This window comes from Acinonyx jubatus, chromosome C2 (assembly GCF_027475565.1).
Source record: "Acinonyx jubatus isolate Ajub_Pintada_27869175 chromosome C2, VMU_Ajub_asm_v1.0, whole genome shotgun sequence".
In the NCBI taxonomy this organism is placed as follows: Eukaryota; Metazoa; Chordata; class Mammalia; order Carnivora; family Felidae; genus Acinonyx; species Acinonyx jubatus.
In genome coordinates this window covers 119,264,534-119,286,515 of record NC_069384.1, presented here as the reverse complement: position 1 = coordinate 119,286,515, position 21,982 = coordinate 119,264,534, and the positions used below count along the sequence as shown (strand labels likewise).

General features: G+C 34.9%; 1 protein-coding gene across 1 annotated transcript in view; it reads right to left on the bottom strand.

The window, feature by feature from the left end:
* ATR (ATR serine/threonine kinase) overlaps nt 1–21,982 on the bottom strand; it is a 101,239-nt gene that overhangs the window by 17,902 nt on the left and 61,355 nt on the right. Inside the window, 13 exon segments of the mRNA XM_027061684.2 lie at nt 364–507; nt 3,023–3,223; nt 4,770–4,904; nt 5,842–6,074; nt 6,513–6,610; nt 7,411–7,553; nt 9,311–9,490; nt 12,132–12,291; nt 12,729–12,908; nt 14,173–14,350; nt 14,577–14,668; nt 19,991–20,082; nt 21,120–21,284. Coding sequence (XP_026917485.2) covers nt 364–507; nt 3,023–3,223; nt 4,770–4,904; nt 5,842–6,074; nt 6,513–6,610; nt 7,411–7,553; nt 9,311–9,490; nt 12,132–12,291; nt 12,729–12,908; nt 14,173–14,350; nt 14,577–14,668; nt 19,991–20,082; nt 21,120–21,284 — 2,001 coding nt within the window.

Here is a 21,982-nt window from a genome sequence, read left to right as displayed (position 1 = left end):
AGAGTAGTCAAATTCATAGAGATAGAAAGTAGAATGGTGGTTACCAGAGGCTGGGGAGGAAGAGGAATGAGGAGTTATTGTTTACTGGATAGAGAGTTTTGGTATGAAAAGATGGCAAAAGTTCTGGAGAGGGATGGTGGGGATGGTTGCACAACAATGTGTATGTACTTAATGTCACTAACTGAACAGTTAAAAATGGTTAAAATGGTAAATTTTATCCCAATTAAAAAAAATTAAGTGAAAACAAAAAAGGTAGTACATTTCATTCTCTTTTTAAGAATGATCTATTTGCATACTGAAAAGTTCCTATCACAATGATAGTAATTACTGTAATTCTAAAATTAAAGCAAACTATCTCCAAACCTTATTAATCAAGGAATTAAATTCCATCAGTCTACAATCCTTTCTCAGGTCATCTTTAGGCTTACACATCATGATGTAGAACTTTCCATCTGATCCTTTCAAAGAGATCTTCTTTGGTTTCTGAAGGGATGCAAGAATTTCCACCTAAAAGATGATGAATTACATATAAGTTAAGGTCAAGATTCTTTAAATTTGTTATTTTTTATTTTTTTTGAGAGAGAGTGTGTGTGAGTAGGGGAGAGGGGCAGAGGGAGAGGGGGAACAATAGAAAAAGAGAAAGAGAGAGAGAAAGAGGGAGGGAGGGAGAGAGCGCACACGCGCACCTGATGTAGGGCTCAATCTCAGGACCATGAGATCATGACCTGAGCCGAAATCAAGAGTCTGCCGCTTAACCAACTGAGCCACCCTGGCACCCCCATTTAAACTTTTATATTTAAAAATTGTGCTACCTAACAAAAAGAATATAATAACCTATATTGTGTAGTAAGTTTATTATTTTAATGATTTCTTTTTTTTTTAATGTTTATTTATTTTTGAGAGAGACAGAGCATGAGCAGGGGAGGGGCAGAAAGGGAGGGAGACACAGAATCCGAAGCAGGCTCCAGGTTCCGAGACGTCAGTACAGAGCCTGACATGGGTCTTAACCCCACGAAATGCGAGATCATGGCCTGAGATGAAGTCAGACGCTTAACAAACTGAGCCACCCAGGTGCCCCTTTAAAGATGTCTTTGATCGTAATCACCTATCATCTATGAAAAGAATGGGTTGCCCATGAATAGAGACCCATTTTCACCCATTAGGAGTGGATATAAAGTAAAAGGGTTACTTTATCAGCAATTTAAGTGCTTATACATCTAAACTTAGGTATTGTCTTCAGAACAGTCACAATGTTTAAATGACTTTTGAAACATTTTTCAGAGCCTGTCTTCAGAGCTGTAGGCACTGTTTTTAAACCTTATTTTTAATGTTTATTTATTTTTGAGAGAGGGAAAAGACAGAGTACAAGCAGGGGAGTGGGGGAGAGAGAGAGAGAGAGAGACAGAATCTGAAGCAGGGTCCAGGCTCCAACCTGTCAGCACAGAGCACGATGCAGGACTCAAACTCACGAGCAGTGAGATCATGACCTGAGCCGAAGTCGGACGCTAAACCAACTGAGCCACCCAGGTGCCCCTAAATGTCTTTAGGGTAAGAAATGATTATCAATTTAATGTAACTTGATTTTTGAAAAAAGAAACTCTTTCCAAAATCAAGTCTACCTAATAAGGTGAGTCAATAAGCTGAGTATTATTAAATTAAAAACAAAACCTGATTATAAGTAAGAATGATTTCATTATATGGTTTAGTATCTGGCTATGAAGCAATTAAATGTTTTGATCTATAGACTTGCTGGAACAAACACAGTTATGAAAAGTATTTACTTAGAGGGTGCCTGGATGGCTCAGTCAGTTGAGCATCTGAAATCGGCTCAGATCATGATCTCATGGTTCATGAGTGCAAGCATGCGAGCCCTATGTTGGCCTCTCTACTATCAGTACAAAGCCCCCTTCGGATCCTCTATTCCCACCCTCTCTCTGCCACTCACCCACTCTCTCCCTGAAAATTAAATAAACATTAAAAAAAATTCACTTAGAAATGCTCTAGTACCATTTCTTTAAAATAGCCATATATTTAAGTGCCTAGGTGGCTCAGTCAGTTAAGCACCCAGCTTTGGCTCAAGTTATGATCTCGTGGTTTGTGGGTTCGAGCCCTGCATCAGGCTTTGCACTGACAGCTCAGAGCCTGGAGCCTGCTTTGGATTCTATATCTCCTTCTCTCTCTGCTCCTCCCCCATCACTCACACACATATGCTCTCTCTCTCAAAAATAAATGAACATTAAAATAAAATAAAAAATAAAATAGTTACATTTATAGTTACATATTATACTTCAAAAAAAAATCAAGTTCTTCTTAGCTGAATTTTGTGTCCTTCCAAAGTATAAACAAAAACTATATTTTGTTCTCATTTTTTTCTCCATTTTTAGGACAAAAGAAAGTATGGAAAAGTCAAATTGTGGAAAATAAAAATTATACTCAAACTAAAACAATATGAACATCTAAAAAATCAAAATACTCAGTTAATCATTTTTTTAAGGACACTGTCCTAGGGGTTATACATGATTAAAAGGAAAATAAGTCTAAATATTGTGTGTGTATATCTTACAATGCACAAGGGAAGATAAAATGTATCTGATTGAAAAGCTGACGAAACAAAGGTAGCGCATGATTAGAAAAAGACATGTAATGTTAGCAATATGTACTAGAAAAATTGAGAAGAGAAAATGTGTTCAAGGGAGGACATAAAAAGCTAAAAATTCTGAAGGAACCATCTCCCCTAGTATGCTATTTAAGATACATGGCTCTTGTTTATCATAATACACATTAAAAAAGTACCAGTCTTCTCCATATGGATATTTTTGTGGGTCATAGATCTTGGGAACATTTTTAACATTTAATTTTGTCCCACTGGTATAAAGTTTTACTTTTCTGTACTTCTAATCATTTTTTTCTTTGTAAATACAATTTACTTACTCTCTGAGAAAGACACCTTTAAACTTACTTTGCCGTTTCTAACTTCACTAAATTTTAAAATTGTAGTTAGTTATGTAACATTGAAGTTTACCGTATCATCAAAGCTGGCAATATAGGCCCAATGCCCAGGAAATGGCTCGTGGTTGGCATGAGCACCCGGAATTGATGGAAGAGTAGGTATCATGACTGACTGTAAAGGAATGAGGATTTCACTAAATGTTGGTTCTTCTACCAGCTTTTTAAGCATTTTAAAATGAGTGCTCATGCTTAATGTAGAACTACTTCCATCCACCTGGGGGAAAAAAAACAGTACGTTTTAATTACTCTGTGTTTACCTTGAATTGTAGAATGCTTAATTTCAACCAAAACAAAAATTTCATTTCTATAGTATTTTAATTACAATGGTTAAGCAGTCAGTGGTTTTCTAAGAATTTTTTACACATCTCATTTTACCTACTCTGTATTCTTTCACTGCATCAGTAATAGTACCTATACCACAGGGCTGTTTAATTAAGACTAAAGGAGATAATAAAGGAGATAATAGAGGCATATAGTCTATTATCCCCTATTACAAAATCCAAAAAGTTGTGTAAATCAAACCTTTTATTCAGTACTAAATCTCATTTGGCAGCAAAATGATACCTGAACTTCTCACTTAGAGCAAAGATTAGTATGTTTTACTGCAGAAACAGTTATGTAACCGATTATGGGACATTTTAACAGAATAACTGCAGTAGGGATACTCAATATTAAGTACATACACTGCATTACCTTTAAAAATCTGAAAATTCTGAATTCCTAAATGTAGCTGGCTACAAAAATTTCAGATAAAGAACTGAAAACTTATACATGTATAGCATTTAGAAAAGTGCCAGTGCATAGTAAATGTTTAACCATTATCATAACACTGTCTTTGATAATGCCAAGTACATCAAAGGTCAAATAGGACTAATGCAGATAGCAAAAACATATTTTTCTTTCAAGGCGTTTATTGATGAAGGGAAGGTGAGACAGAATAGTCTGTATTTTCTTATCTATAAAGAGCTCATAGACTGAATATGTATGTAAAGTGAAATCTAGCTATTTACTTATAAAGAGTCTCTTTCTCCCTCCTTATAACTATCCTCATTCCCTACTTTTACCTTTTCTAGGTATTCTTTAGGGTACTTTTCCAATTCCTTGGGTAAAAGAGTGGGTTACCCCTTAAGCATGTTCATTACAGAAATATACTGAAAAAAGTAGTTATTAAACTAGATGATAATCATCTCCTTTCTTCCCTACGATTCTATCAACTCCTCAAGGCAGCAGAACATGTCTTATTAATCTTTGTTTCAGCATAGTGCCTGTTCCCTCAAAGGCAATGAAATAAATGTGTACTGAAAGAATGAAATGAAATGAAAATCAAAACTCCAATCTTCTTTCCTCTCATATCTGTAGGTTAACATGTAAGTTTTGAAACTTTAAAGATATGACACAAAATAATAACAGAGATAACTATGAGTATTTTACATATTTATATTTTTAGAGCCTATTTCATATCCCTCTACTTAAATTATTTCTAATAGATATGGATAATTTACTCTCTGAATAATCTACATTAAAAAGAGCTTTTAGAAATTTTTGAGTATATTTGTTTGAGAGAGGGACAGGTTAGAAAATTTAAAAACAGCTTTATTGAGGTTAAATACACAATTTGATGAATTTTGATGTATGTGTACACTCATTTGTTAGAATTTTCACTTAACTAATCAAATGAAAGACAACCAGCTAAAATCATATAGAAGTTTTGTATAAATTATCCAGTACTGGTCTATGAGTAGTAAGATTTATGATCATACCGGTTTATTGCACAATTCTAGAAGCTTATCTGTTAGGCGAGTTGCATCTCCAACAAACTTTTCTAAGGATTTTTTCATATGAATAGCTTTATTTAGGATTTCCTTGCATCTGTTCACACGCATGGGATAAGAAGACTGTCATAAAAAAAATTAAATGTAGTTTTATAAAAGATTTTAAAAAAATAACAAAATTTTGACACAAATCAACTTAAAAAGTATTCATGATGATGATGAGAATTTATACTATTCAAATTTCCTGGTAATCAATTCGGCAATGCTTTCAACAGCCATAAAAATGCTGTTATCTTATGAATTCCATTCTTAGAATTTATCCTGGTAGAATAATCAGAAATGAGAATACAGATGTGTCTAGATGTATTACAAGAGTAAAACTATGGAAAACCAACAGTTAAATAAATTACAGAAAATAAATTACTATAGAATTTTATATAATTATTAAAACTGTGTCTTCAAAGAATATTGAATTCATACGAACATGCTTATGGTAACAATTGTAGATGAAAAATATCAAATTCTCTATCTCTATAATCCAAATTTAGTATTAAAATATGCATAGAAAATATACATACAAAAATACGGAAGAATATTAATGGTAGAATTAGTGAATTTTAGTTTTCCTTTTTAGATCTCTGTGTATTTTCCAAATTCTCCAAAATATTTATAATTAAATATATTTACCACCTTATAAATGCTTATTAATAATGCAATAAAGCTTTTCTATTATTAAAAGTTTAGGTACTTTAGATAAAACACTTTGAAAAAAGTAGGCTACCATTTTTATACCATGCACTAAAAGTTTATTAGACTTCATAGAGAAACAGGATGCTGAATTCTTTGACCTTAACGCACCTGTCCTTTCATTTGATATGGTACATATTCCTGAACTTTAAAATGACAAATAATGCTTTAATTTCTCTTTTTTCAAGTATTTAAAATTAATGTTTTACTACTAATCTAAGAAAGAAACAATGGAACTTACATCTTCATATTAACATTAAATAATCAATGCCATATAAAATGGAAAATGACACTGTAGTGACTATTATATTACCTTTGACACAGCTGTCATCATCCACATTGCTTGTTGAGGATAGGCCAGAAACACTTTGGCTATAATTTCCATCAAGACAACAAAAACTTCATCGTGAGAATGACAAATTCGGGAGATCAACTGTGAAAAAGCAGTCAAAAACTGATATGGTGCTAAGTGATTTGTGTGCTCTGTAATAACCTTGTTTATTTTAGCTAAATCATTTCTCATTTGTACACGATCAGAACGGCCAGCTGGAAAAAAACAAATCAAAGTTAAAAAAACAGTGAAGAAAAAACAGTTAAAATATTCAGGGTCACTGAAAAACTCAAGGGCAATTAATTTTCACTAGAAACACAGAATAAGACACAGTTCAGTGTAATTTTTAGGATAACTTATTTGGTTTAAACTAGCTCCTCTCAATATGTGTTGGGTTCTTGAACGAATGAGAAGATTCTCATTTGCAGGCTGTGAACTGCAACAACTAAGTCCATGCGTTTAGTCCATGGACTAACAACTAAGTCCACGCATTTCCTCTTTTCTTAACTTTAGTTTCTTACTCACACTTACATGCAATCTTAATTATCAAATTTATTTCTAGCTTTTTGTAAGTTAGATTGCCAAGCCAAATGTGACTTTATGCTAAAGTTAAAATTCTTATCCCTTGAAATTTTTACATAAAAAAATTGTACCTTTTTCCCATTCATATGCCTTAGCACCAAAATCAAGCCATAGTGATAACATTCGTGGCATTGACTGATATATGAATTGGTTCCCATATTGTAGAGATCTGCAATTTTACAGAAAAAGAATGTTATTAACACAGTGCTCTTTTTTTACATTATGTAGATTAAAATGTAAAGACTTAAACTACCACTTGAATTTTGCATAGCCTTCTGACAAAAATTATGCTGTCAGTATTTCTTCTTAGTAGAGGTTACCTTCGACTCCCTTATCTCTTTTTGTTACTATATTCTTCACTAAGCTCCACATTGCCTATGCCAAGAAGAATGAATGGAATGTCATTATTACTTCTTAGGAAATAATATGTGAAAATATAAACAGTAGGCATGAGACAATACACTAGTTGATTATAATACACTGATATATATAAAATCAAGTTATATTTCACCTGTTATCTAGTCTAAGAGATAAGCTCTTTCTACAAGTCTAATGTCAAAATGATTTTCATATGTATTTCTTAGCAGAATGGGCAGGAAGGAGACATTCCATTGGTAATTAATTATAACCACTAAATATATTACATTAAGAGTCTTCTAAAATTCTAGGGAGGGGGACTCAGAAGCTGAGGGTCTGGAATGGGAAGGGCACTTAATTTTCATTGTATAATACTGGTACTGCTGAATTTAAAAAAAATATACACACACACACATACACACACACTACTTTTTCTACTAATAAAGTTTAGTTTTTAAAAGGAAGAAAGAATGATATAAAGAAAAAACATATCTTATCTAAGGTTAAAGACAATCAGTGGCGAAACAGAAAACGTCCTGAACACATTAAGATCTGTGATAAAAGAGGCACTCTGACATATGTAATCAGCACACATACAGTTCTCACACTTACCTGCCAAAATGAAGAACTATATACCGAATGAGATCACCCTGCTTTTCCATCTTGTTATCTGTGACCATGGGCATCAATTTGTCATAGTACTTGGCAAGATAAAAATGCCCATCTTCCCACTCTGGCAGGAACAAGGTCACATCCTGTAAAAGAGAATACCAGATGTTCACCTAAGAAACCCCCAAACTATGCTGGGAAATAAAGTATGAATAGATGATTAGGAATCAAAAGTATGAGACCCACATGGAGGCAGAGCAAAGTCAAAGGAACAATGATTCTTTGATTTGGATAAAGAATAGCTGTTTTCTTAAAAAGGTTTTCTTAGGATAGCTGATTGGTTCTGGTGGGTTGTCCACTGGCCAACATGAAATAGTGCAGAATAATCAGCCAATTAGGAAAAGAAAACTCCCTTTACATTGCCACTTTATATGATACATCAAAATAATTTCCAGATGGATTAAAGTGTTTTATGAATGTGTGCATACATATTTTTTTATTAAAAAAAATCTCAGTGAAAGGGGAATATCAAAGCCCTGAGGACAGGGTTTAAAAGCATAAAAATATGGCTAAAAAAAAAAATTACATCTTATTTTTCTCCAAGATCTGTGACAGATAATTGCCCTCCCTCTCAACTTCATAATCCGGTTTCTAAGAATTCACCTCACACTCACTCCTCAAACTATTTCTTCATGGTTTCAGTCTTCAGTATCCCACTAAAGCAGATCCTTAAATCTAAAAGATCCTTTCCAATTCTGGTCTCATTTGAACTCTCTCAAGCATCTGTTTCTGTTGTTCTCACCACTTCCTCTTGGAAACACTTTCTCCCTTGACTTCTGTGAGGCCACAATCTTCCAAGTTTTTTCCAACCTTTCTGGTCACTCTTACTTTGTCCCCTATATCATTTCCTTTCCCTTTTCCTGCCTTGTGTATTTATTTTAAAATAACATTATTTGAAATGTGATGGAAAATACATAGGATGGCTGACTACAAAAAACAAAAAAACAAAAAAAAAAACCTTTTAAATGAAGTTCCACTCTTAATTCAAGCAAGTTTGAGAACATAGTTTGAACCAGGAACCTTAAATCTTGAGTTTACCCTGAATCTATTCTTGAAAATTTATTATAGATGGCAACCTGCCTGTGGATAGAGGAGAGAATGACATGACTAGATGTATGGAACAAATGCTGGATTCATATGCCCAACCAGCCACAGGGACAAGGCTGCCAGTGTCCCTTCCCCATGTAGTCACTGAAGCAAAGAGGATGAAGGAAATATACAAAAATTTTCAGGTTTAAAAAATTTCAGGATTAGAAAATGCTTGGGCTTCTCTCTCTGCCCCTACCCTGCTTGTGCTCTCCCACCTCTTGTTCTCACAATAAATAAATAAACTTAAAAAAAAAAAAAAAATGCTCTTCCAACTAAGCCAGCCACATGCCCCCCCAATCCTACAGGTTTTGATAGGTTGTATTTTTATTATCATTTAATCTATTATTATACATAATTTTTAAATTTCCACTGCAATTTCTTCTTTGATTCATGGGTTATTGGGAAGTAGCTCTCTCACAATACCATCAATGTAAAGCTTAATACTTAGTAAGGAAGGTATACATTGTGTTTGTTCAAAAAATTGCAGGATGCAATGTGATTACCTTTAGGAGGGTGAAAGGGTGGGTCATAGAGTACTAATAATATTCTACTTCTTGACCTGGGTGATGGTTTCTTGAGTGTATTTGCTTCGTGATAATTCTTCTTATGCTATCTACACTACTAAAAAGTCAAAAAGTTTCCTGGGTATTTTTATACATGTGTTTTTCCATACAGACTTTAAAATCATTTTATCCATTTGCAAAAACAAAAAAAGATTGAACTCTTAATGAAACTGCATTATACATATACTTGCCTTATATTTTTTCATAACTGCATTGCTTTCAAAGTTAGCTGTTTCTTCCATAAATCGGCCCACTAGCAGCATAGCTCGACCATGGATTAACATGTTCTTACTCTCGGTTGGGGTTGTATTTTCAGGAAAACATAATTCAACACCCTTCTGAAGAACAATTAGTGCCTGGTGAACATCACCCTAAAAGGAAAAAGGAAACAATAAGCCTTTTAATTTAAAAACATATTTCTGTTTTTGAAAAACAAAATTGTTAGCACTTAAAGACCATTAAGTATGTTTTATGTATAAATCTTTGTAATTTCATGTTCATGTCTCATTTCCCTCCTGTGAAAGTAAAATCCTAAAAAGGAAGCATTGCTTCAAATCACATAGAGCTCAAATTCATTCATTAATTCACTCATTCATTCTTATAGTCAATCAAAGTACAAGAAACTGAACACATATGTAGATGACTAGGGATAAACACGAATAAATCAAAATCTCTGGCTTAAAAAAGTTCATAGTCAAGTGAAGAAATAGACTATATAAAATAGCAACACGATGTGAAGTTCTATTAACAGAGGAATATATATGGGTATAATTAAGGACAGAAGGGACGCTTCTAAATCTACATGAAGGTACAGGAAAATGGAGGAGAGCAACAGTCAGGAAAGGTTACCAAATGAAGATAATTTAAATTAGGTCTTAAATAATAAATAGCAATTTTCTTGAAATGTATTCAGTGAAGGACATTCTTGGTAGAAGGAGGAATAAAAATTTTACTGGAAAAGGTAAGTAATCTGGTTTTACCTGACGCCTAAAGGGTCTATGAGATAGTGACAAGTGAAGCTGAAGAGGGAGAGTGGAACTGGATCAGGAAAACCCTTGTGTACTTTCTAGGGGTGAGACTTCATAATAAATGTATGAAGCATACTTCAGAAGATTTATCAGAGGAGCTACATGATTCAATGTCCATTTTAGAAAGATCACAGACTGCAGTAATGGGCACAGAGGAATAGGCAAATCAAAAAAAAAGGCTATTAATATTATTAGAGGCTGTAAATGTTAAAAGGCATGCATGAAAGCAACAGAGATAAACAAGAGGGAGACAATTCAAAAGATGTTTCTTTTTTAACTTTCAAATATACAATATGGTATTATTAACTATAGTCACCACCATGCTGTACATTACACCCCCATGACTTTTCTATTTTATAACTGGAAGTATGTATCAAAATATCAAAAGATGGGGTGCCTGAGTGGCTCAGTCAGTTAAGCATCTGACTTTGGTTCGGGTTATGATCTCACGGTTTGTGAGTGTGAGCCCCACATCGGGCTTTCTGCTGTCAGCACAGAACCTGCTTCAGAGCTTCTGTCTCCCTCTCTCTCTGCCCCTCTCCCAACTCACACACACTGTGAGTTTTCATTTATTTATCTCAAACATAAATAAACATTAAAAAAAAATTCAGGGTGCCTGGGTGGCTCAGTCAGTTGAGCGTCCGACTTCAGCTCAGGTCATGATCTCATGAGCCCCACATCAGGCTCTGTGCTGACAGCTCGGAGCCTGGAGCCTGCTTTGGATTCTGTGACTCCCTCTCCCTCTGCCCCTCCCCTGCTTGTTCTCTCTCTCTCTCTCTCTCAAAAACAAAACCATTAAATTTTTTTTTTAAAATCCAAAGTGGGGTACTTGGCTGGCTCAGTTGGTGGAGCATGCAACTCTTGATTTCAGGGTCATGAATTCAAGCCCCATGTCTACAGGTAGAGTCTACTTAAAAAAAAAATCAAAAGATGGATGATGGTAGATTTAGTCTCCAATTGGATGTGGAAAATGAAGGAGAGGAAGAAGTTCAAGATGATGCCCAGATTTCTGTGTTAGATGAGAGGATTCAATAGAGTCTATGTAGAAAAATAGAGAATATAGGAGAAGCAGTTATTGACTGGTAGATGATGAATTGCATTTTGAACACAGTGAATTTAAGGCATTACAATACAGACTAGCACTAGCTCAGAAAATGATCAGGTAATGACAAATACAGGCTGAGTCATTACTTTCGCCTCCACAATAACAGATGGCATCAGCTATAGTTGCTAAATGTCAATTTTCAGAACATGCTATGCTTACTACTAATTCTAGACTGGTGGCAAGCATAAGGAAATATATAAATAACAACCATTTAAATCTGTGGCATAACCTTTGCAAGTAGTTCAGATACTCAAAAAAGCTTCTTTCTCATTACCATTGCTTTTATCTGGGGATTGCTGGGCACTTTTGTTCTTATGCTAAACCCTTCCTGATAGGCTAGATTAGAAATTAATCTTGAGTGAAAATGGCAAGTCTACCCAGAACTAATTATCTGCCAAGGATATAAGTAGGGAACAGTATTATTTTCATTTAACAAATAAGTTTTTGAGTGCCTACTGCACAGACTCTGTCTATACACAGAGAGGGTAAAAACAAAGTAAAAATTGGCTGCTTCTCTCAAGAAAAAAAAGGAGGGCAGATGAAAACAAAGAATTGCACTTTCAGCTTGAATGGAAAGCCATTTGGGGACTTCAGGAAAGAAGAAATGGTTTCTTCTAGATTATGGTAGAATGATGAAGAAAGGCGACAGGAAAAGAGTCTGAATTGGGATTAAGGATCATCTCTTAGGCCTTGGTAAGACATACATAATCGACAACATCATATATATATATATATATATATATATATATATATATATATATATATATAATATATCATATCATACATCATATATATGATGTATATATCTTATATATCATATATATATGATACACACACACACACACACACACACACACGCTGACGTTCCCTTGGCCATACCTTGGACCACAGCCACTTTGCTCTTTCCACATACAGTTCAGCAAGTCGTGATTCTCCAGCATTTAGGAGAGCATTGTAGGCTGTTTGGTGGTGACCAGCCTTCCTAGCTACTCTGGCACTCTGTAGCCAGCATCCTCCAACCATTTCATTATAATCTGGTCTAAATGAGTATGACAAAAACAGATGGGAAGAGAATTTTTAAGTATATTCAACAATTTAAAAATATCTCTTAACATGGAATCTTGTTAATATACTATTTCAAAGAAATCAAAGAAATTTGATTTGTTAAAAAACTAATTTTAATTTTCCTAGGGTGGTCAATTTTTGTCAATTACAAGTCTATGAAAACTTTAATACTAACTTTTATCTGTACCTCTGCCAGATATGTTTTGAACATTAAAAAAAAAAAGATACAGTGCATACAAAAGTAATTCTTAAGTACTAGGTTCATTTCAACTATACAGATTTCAACTATACAATTGATAACAGAAAAACACAGATTCAGAGAGAAAATCAAGAAAGATAAATACTCCCAAAGGATATGCAAGTATAATAATAAATTCATGATAACTGACATTAAAAAAAAGTGTCAAACACCTTTTGTTGAGGCTTAACAAAGCTCTCCGGAGAGCCAGGATGGGCTCCTTGGCTCTGTAGGAATTCTGGGTCATTTCTAGTCGAGCTACCCAGTTTAGAGAATCTTCTTGAGAGGTATCACCTGGAGACTGTTGAAAAAGTGGTTTGATGCTATGCTCCAATTCACACAACATGTGCAATCTGAAGACAGATAGAGCCTATATTAAAATGTTATCATATTCAGCCCCTTAATCTCATACACAAAGCATGTACTTAAATTAGCCATGAAGAATCTAAAATGTACAGTTTTCTTTGGAAGAACTTTAATCTTATATATTCTTGGTATATAAACAGTAACATTTTTATCTTTTTAAATTAGGTATTAAACACCAATAATGTTGATTTAAATGTTTAGTGCTTTGCTATGGTCCCCGATTTCCTATTAAGTAAATTGGAGAAGGGTATATAAAACTAAATTCAAGTATATGAAAATCAAATTTTATTGCCTATATGAAGATAAAAGAAAATACAGATCCATTATGAATCAACATAAATATTTGCATACGCCTGACATAGCTGACAGTAAATAATTGTGAAATGAATACAATTTTAATTTTTTCTAAGAATGATAGAAACCCTCATGACACATTCACAGAAGTTTTTTTCCATATATAATATGCAGTGTCTATGACTCAGTGTTCGAGGATGCAGTTGAGTAGCTACAGAACAGAATCTCAGTGGTGCAATCTATGGTTTCATTAAACGGTTTCCAAACGGGCTGATACAAATTATAGTAAATTCTTTTAACTGAAAAAAAAAAAAAAGTTCTTAACTTATCTTTTCAATGATAACATGTATTATTTTTCTCAGGTGAACTAACAGACCTGAAATGTTTTCCATCATTTTCTTCCTTACCTCTAAAAGTTAATTTTCCTTCCTCATAGTGTAAGGCCTACATTTTGGGGGAGGGAAATGTCAAATGTATTTCTAAGTGAGAAGAAGAGGAAACTAACACGTACTGAGCACCAAAGTGCCAGGCACAGTAAATGTCTAGACAATATGACATTACAACAGGACAAATATGTTTTTCGTATTTTTAGAAATCTCATAATTGCTTTTCCAATGAAAAGGATATACATTAGAACATTAAAAAAAAAAAAATTACAGGGTGAGGGGTGCCTGGCTGGCTCAGGTGGTAAAGCATGTGACTCTTGATCTCAGGGCCATGAGTTCAAGCTCCATGCTGGGCACAGAGATTACTTAAAAAAAAAAAAAAATCAAACCAAAACCAACCAAAACAAAAAAACTATAGGGTGACCATGAGATAAAGGAGTGAAAGAGCCACTGCATGTAGATACACATGATACCAAACATACCATCAGTTATTTACTAATTAAAACATTCCAAATCTATCAGAAGACACTTACAAACCAGGAATATAAGATGGACCCTCCCCCACAAATACCTCACAATATATTCATATCCTCGTTGATAAGAGCCTCTTTCAAAGCTTGCAGCTGAAAGAGGTACAATTTGTTCTGCTCTCACTAGTTTCAGTGTGTCATAAAAAGCTGTGACATCTCTTTTTTTGGCTGATAATAATAGCTGTCCCAGTCTGACACTCCATGTTGTAGATTTCCCATCTGAAAAATAAATGTAGAGTCAAGGAATGCCATGGGGCCCCAAAACAAGGTTTACTTCATGTGTAAAATGGTCAGCAGAAATACTGAACAGATGGTTTCATTCTACTTTGAACAAGAAGGCAATTATAAAACAAGCTGAAAGATTAATTATAGATGGTACTCAGCTACTTAAGTCTGAATATTTATAGTATATTAAAACTGCTTATACTTTAAGAAGTAATTTTACCTGCTGCCAAATAGTTTTCCACCAAATCCCACTGTGACAATTTCCAAGCTGCTTCCACTCTGTATGTGTTTAATTCATCTGTCCATTCAGACCTATTAAAAGAAGCCAGTATCAACTAAACTTTATTTAAAGTGGCATTTAGAGATTTTTTCATTGTTTTAGATACTCTATTTATTCTATTTACTGTATTTGTATTGTGTTGTACTTTGTACTTAAATACAAAATGATAATCTCTACCCAAAAAAAACCCTTGATTTTTAATGTTTCCATTCCCCTAAAAAACATTTTTTCAATAATTACTTCTTGTTCTTTTTTTAAAGTATATTTATTTATTTTGAGAGGAAGAGAGAGAAAGTGTGGGAAGAGCAGACAGAGAGAGAGAGAGAGAGAGAGAGAGAGAGAGAATCTCAAGCAGACTCTGCACTGTCAGAACTCTGTCCGTGCAGAGCCCGCTGTGGGGCTCAAACTCAAAAACCGTGAGATCATGACCTGACCCGAAATCAAGAGTTGGACGCTAAATGGACTGAGCCACCCAGGCGCCCCTCAATAATTACTTCTAAAGGGGCAATTTAAAAATGCCATTGACCAACAAATTAAATTGCGCCATATATTAGAACAGAATTAATGCCTGGATAATTACAAAGTGCAGTTTTAAGATTAGCTGTGTGCTTAACTTGAACTAAGGGCAGGGGGAAAAAGAGCCAACTGAACATATACACATTCAGAGGTAAGCAATTCTAAGAACTTGGGATTTTGAATTAAGTTTACGGCAAAAATAGAGGAGCTTGCGGGTACTAGGTAAGGAGCAGCTCAGGGTGCATAAGGTCACTCAATAAAAGGGCTTAAGAAAGTTACAAATGACGTGTCAATGGCATAACAAAGGATATGAAATAAGCTGCTTAAATTATGTATCTATTCTTAAACTATTTTGAGTTACTTTAAAATTTGGATTTGTAGAGGTGCCTGGGTGGCTTGGTCAGTTAAGTGTCTGACTCTTGATTTCAGCTCCGACTCATGATCTCACAGTTCATGAGTTCAAGCCCTGTGTCAGGCTCTGTGCTCACAGCACAGAGCCTACCTGGGATTCTCCCCCTCTCTCAAAATAAATAACATTTAAAAAAAAATCTGGATTTTTAAAACAAGTATGATATAGGTAATTATTTTTTCTAAACATTCTACTTATATGACACTAAGATGGATAATGATATTGTGGATCATGACTATATAGAAGCCAGACTTTCCCAGTATTTCTTCTTTAATAATGTTTATTTATTTTTGAGAAAAAGAGAGACAGAGTGTGAGTGGGTGAGGAGCAGAGAGAGACACAGAATCCAAAGCAGGCTCCAGGCTCTGAGCTGTCAGCTTAACCAACTGAGCCACCCAGGCACCCCCATATTTCCTCTTTATTAATCATACCATTTGAATATTTGATATATGCTAGACCCTGCACTGAGCACATTTTTCCATTTAATTATCTAACAACACAGAAAGGCACACATATCCTCATAGTATAAATAAGGTAACAGAATCAGAGAGGTTAGGATCAATGCCATAAAAAGCCCTCTTTGCTCTTTCTGTAGTAAAAATACATTTTAAAAATGTAAAACAGTGATTTTTTTAATTAAAAAAAATCTAAAATAGCAGTATAAATATGGAACATCCTCTAATTTCTAAATACAAACTCCACCAAAAACAATTTAGAACAAGGCTAAAAGAAATACAATAGAAATGTAGTTTGGGACACCTTGCTGGCTCAGTCAGTAGAGCATGAGACTCCCAATCTCAGGGTCATGAATTTGAGCACCACGCTGGGCATAGAAGTTACTTAAAAATAATATTAAAAAAAAGAAATGTAGTTTTCAAAAAGTCTAGTTGTGAATAACTTTACAAGCTTATCACCAGATGCCAAAATATCAAAATTTTAAGATCAAAATCTGAGTAGAATTAGCAGGATTTGCTATCTAGAGGGGATGTGTCATACCAAGTATTATACCAAGAAGTACCAAAAGGTAATGAGGACCAGGCTGTGAGAACTTATCCCCATAAATAGGTTCACTAAAAAGAGTAATTGTGTAGGTCAAGTACATTCAATAATTTTGGAGGAATATTTGTTTAAATGCAAATATTCTTGGGAGCCTGGGTGGCTCCATCAGTTGAGCATCTGACTCTTGATCTCCACTCAGGTTCATGGGCCCTGCATTGGACTCTGTACTGGCAATATAGAGCCTGCTTGGGATTCTCTCTCTGCTCCTCCCATTATTACACATACACTCTCTCTCTAAATAAATAAATAAATAAAACTTTTTTAAAAAATGCAAATATTCTCCCCAAAGAAAACACATCCTCTCAATGACCACTTGCTCCAATATGATAGAGCAATCTTTTTTTTTTCTTCCAAATTTTTATTTAAATTCTAGTTAGATGGGGCGCCTGGGTGGCTCAGTCGGTTAGGGGTTCAACTTCAACTCAGGTCATGGTATCACGGTTCTGTGGGTTCGAGCCTTGTTCGGGCTCTGTGCTGACAGCTCAGAGCCTAGAGCCTGCTTCGGATTCTGTGTCTCCCTCTCTCTCTGCCCTTACCCTGATTGAGCTCTGTCTCTCAAAAATAAACATTAAAATAAATAAATTCTAGTTAGTTAACATATAGTGCAATATTGGTTTCAGGAGTAGAATTCAGTGATTCAACAGTTACATACAATATCCACTGTTCATCATAACAAGGGCCTTCCTTAATACCCATCACACATCTAGCCCATCCCCCCACCCCTTCCCTCTATCAACTCTGTTTGTTGTCTATATATGATAGATCAGAAGCCTCTATGTATCCCACATCCAAAGAGAAGAGAAGTCTAACTCTACAGCATGTATAATAATGAAACTTGACACCTAGGTTTGAGCCATGACGAACCTTCCCAAATTACTTTACTTATGAAGTCTTTCAACTAATTTAGAGAAACATCTAAAACATACAACCATTCTTTACCTGCTTCTGCAAAGTTTCTTCCCTTGTTTCATAAATTTCATTACTGTGAAACCATCTGATTAACAGTGAGCTTCTCTGCTCTCAAACATTATAGACTTGAAGTCTTTGCAAATTACAGTTGGGAATTTATAGAAACTATACTTAGCAGAACTGCTTTGACAGTCCTAACTAAAAATAGTGGCCTGTGTGCTCTCTGATCAACTAAGATACCAACCCTTTTGATCAGATCTCACTGCCCAGAATAGTCAGTTGGCATCTGGCAAATATATCAAGAAATAAGTACTTTAGCTCTCCAAACAATGCAGCTTCGAGAGCAGCACAAACCTCCACAGTTACTCCCCAGACCAGAAGAACTATGCAGCCTTAATCTTTGCCACACATACATACTACTTTTTTGCATCATTTTCTTGCTATAACAAACCCACTTTCTTTAGGAACGGAAGGCAGTTTTCATTTTTACCAATCCTTTACGGAAAAAACACAGAGTCTAGAGTGGTATTCTGTAAACCAGTCACAAAATTTCCTCTTCCCCAACACAGAAAATAACTGGTGCTAATAATGTAGACAGAGCTTAGATACTTTTTGGATATGTTTCTATGAGCCTCACCAATAGCAGGTGAGCTCTACAAGGTTTCTGTCTTAAAGCAAATATAATTCAAGAAAGACTCTTGGGACAGAAGATAAGCTGTTAAGACACATGAAAAAAATGCTCAACATAACTCCTCATCATGAGGGAAATACAAATCAAAGCCACAATGAGATACCACCTCACACCCGTCAGAATGACTAAAGTTAACAACTTTGACAACAATAGATGTTGGCAAGGATGTGGAGAAAGAGGATCCCTTTTACACTGCTGGTGGGAATGCAAACTGGTGCAGCCACTCTGGAAAACAGTATGGAGGTCCCTCAAAAAATTAAAAATATAACTACCCTACAACCCAGCAATTGCACTACTAGGTATTTATCCAAAAGATACAGAAGTGCTGATTTGAAGGGGCACATGCACCCCAATGTTTATACCAGCACTAGCACAAGAGCCAAAGTATGGAAAGAGCCCAAATGTCCATCAACTGCTAAATGGATAAAGAAGATGTGGTATACACACACACACACACACACACACACACACACACACACACACACACAATGGAGTATTAGCAGTCAAAAAGAATGAAATCCTATTTGCCACAACATGAATGGAACTAGAATGTATTATGCTAAGCAAAATTAGAGAATGACAAGTATCATGATTTCACTCATATGTGGAATTTAAGACACAAAACAGATGAACATAAGGGAAGGGAAGCAAAAATAAGATAAAAACAGAGAGGGAGACAAAACATAAGAGACTCCTAAATACAGAGAACAAACTGAGGGTTGCTGGAGGGGTGCTGGGTGGGGGATGGGCTAAATGGATGAGGGGCATTAAGGACACTTGTTGTGATGAGCAATGGGTACTATACGTAAGTGATAAATCACTAAATTCTACTCCTGAAACCATTATTACACTACATGTTAACTAGCTTGGGTCTAAATTAAAAAAAAAATATATATATATAAAATAAACAAACACATTTGGTACCAAAAAAAAGGTAAGCTGTTAAGTGCTAAATCAGCTTATGACAAAGTAGAAAAAAAAGTTTTTGTTGCCTATCTCCAGCACCATGAAAACATAAAAGATTTCATTTCTTTGCTAAATGTTATGTCAACTCAATTCACTGATTAAAATTTTTTGATTCAGATACAATAACAAAAGAAAATCAATTTTTAAAAATTTTTTAATGTTTACTTATTTTTGAGAGATAGAGACAGTGCGAGTGGAGGAGGGGCAGAGAGAGAGAGGGAGACACAGAATCTGAAACAGGCTCCAGGCTCTGAGCTGTCAGCACAGAGCCCAATGCGGGGCTCAAACTTGGGAACGGCGAGATCATGACCTAGGCTGAAGTCAGATGCTTAACCGACTGAGCCACCCAGACGCCCCCTTCTTTTTTTTTAAGGTTTATTTTTGAAAGAGAATGAGCGTGCCTGCACAAGGGAGGGAGGGACAGAGAGAAAGGGTGACTGAGGATCCAAAGTGGGCTCTGCTTGAAACCAGAGAGCCCAACTCGGGGCCCAAACCCACAAACCACGAGATCATGACCTGAGCCAAAGGTGGAACCTTAACTGACTGAGCCACTAAGGTAGCCCAAAATACAACCATTCTTTAAAAAACATATTACCTGTGGGGTGCCTGGGTGACTTATTCGGTTAAGCATCCAACTCTGGATTTCAGCTCAGGTCATGATTATGGGTTCAAGTCCCACAACAGGCTCTGCACTGACAGCGTGAAATCTGTTTGGAGTCTATCTCTCTCCCTTTCTTGACCCTCCCCACTACTCTTTCTCTTGAAATAAATAAACTTAAAAAAAAATAAAAAAATAAAAATTACCTGTTAGCATGCACTCCATTCACCTGAGTGATTACAGTAGACAGCTGTCCAAGACCTAACATGGACTTCACTACACCATGATAATGAATAATCTAGAAATTTAAAAATATTTAAAATAGCAATAATCACTTCAAATATATCGTGGAAAACAAAAACTGTTTAACTGATATTCAATAAAAAGTACTATTTGCCTCACGAAACCTACTCTTCTTAGTTCAGCAATTGATTTGCATGGTGTAATGGTAAAGCCCCCAATAATGTCCTAATATACGTGAGTATTAAAAGAATACACAGACAACCTAAAAAATTCTCACAGTGAATTTATTATTTTTTCCAGATTTGGTTTAATTTTTGGTGCAAATCAAATATAAATGTAATGAGTACTCTTTAATATTTTGTTTAAAGATTATTTACCATACTATTTCTCACACAAAAATTAAAACTCAAAGCACATAACATTAAAATAGATTTAGGGCTGTAGTAACTAAAAAGTTATATAGGGTTATGCAATATTCTTTAAAATTGAAAACAAGATTGTGAAAAATAAGGATCCTGTATGAGCTTCTGAGAAAATGAACATGTAAAATACAACAAAAAACAATACTGTAAGATTAGAGAGAATCTAAGCCAAGATCATAAATCAAGAATTCTAAATTCCCTTCCTGTCCCAGTAAACAGGAGATATGTTAACACACCCCCATTTTAATTATAGCTTAGTATTTCTAAGGGACCATTTCAGAAATTCATAAAGGTTGGTAGGGGGCATATAAAATCTGAAAATGTTTCCTAGGCTGTAAATTGTTATTATTAAAAAATGTATGTCAAATTGATACTTTTAATTGCAAACAAAAATTGTATAAATTTTAAAGCAAATGAGCACACATTAATATAAATATACTCCTCAACACACATCATTCATTTGGGGGATTTCTAAGGTCACAGAAATTTGGCATGGGAAGAGATTTTTGAGATCCTCTAGCACATGTCTAATTACATCAATCAGGAAACTCAAGCTCAGAGATGATTAAATATTTTCCAGACACTAGTAGAGACAGTATTGAAACAAAGGTTTCCAGAGTTCCTTGTTCAGGGCTCTTTTCATTATGTTGCCTTTCATTTATTATCTTACCTGGTCTGGTTCTAGCTGAATAGCCCTGTCATAACAAGCAGTGGCATCCCTCAGTAAGCCAATGCTTTCATGTTCAAGGATCTGTTCTTTCAGAGATGGTTCTGCCTTTCGAATTGCGCTTACTCCAGCCACTCCATCAGGTTCATGCATAGCAGCATACAATTTCTTTGTTCAACCATTAAAAAACAATCAAATAAGAGAAAAAAACACAACCCGAACTAAAATTGTAAAACCACCAGTTTATGTGAATAGAGCACATGAGAATTTTTCTCAAAGCAACAGTAAGTATTTGCTTCAAGACAGATTTCACAGTAAAATTATAAACTTATTTACAGACATTTTATTATCTTAACACTCTTGTTCCACTTAAAATATAAATCTACATTAGTAATTGCTATTGATGAGAGTCACAAAGAACTTTAAGGTTCTGAACTCTCTTTAAATACAACTTATGATAAATTCTGTTGAATACAGTTTGTAAGTGTTTGCATTTTAAAATTTATAAAATTTTTAAACAAGTATTTTAATATACTGATAGGGAGATGCCTCAAATCTGAGTTCGAAGGAAATATTCAAGTTGAAGATAAAAATTTGGGAGCAGTTAGCACAAAGATGTCCTTTAAAGGCAGGGGAAAAGATGGCATGCTCTAGGAAATGAATAGAAAGAAGAGAAAGGGCCAGGGTAGGAGACAGGAGTACTAGTATATTACTAGGCAAAGAACTAACAAATAAAACTGAGAAGAGAAAGCAGAATAGTTTATTCTTTTTTTGTTTTTTTTAAACTTTTTTTTTTAACGTTTATTTATTTTTGAGAGAGAGAGCACGCGTGTGCGAGCGAGCATGAGTGGGGGAGGGGCCAAGAG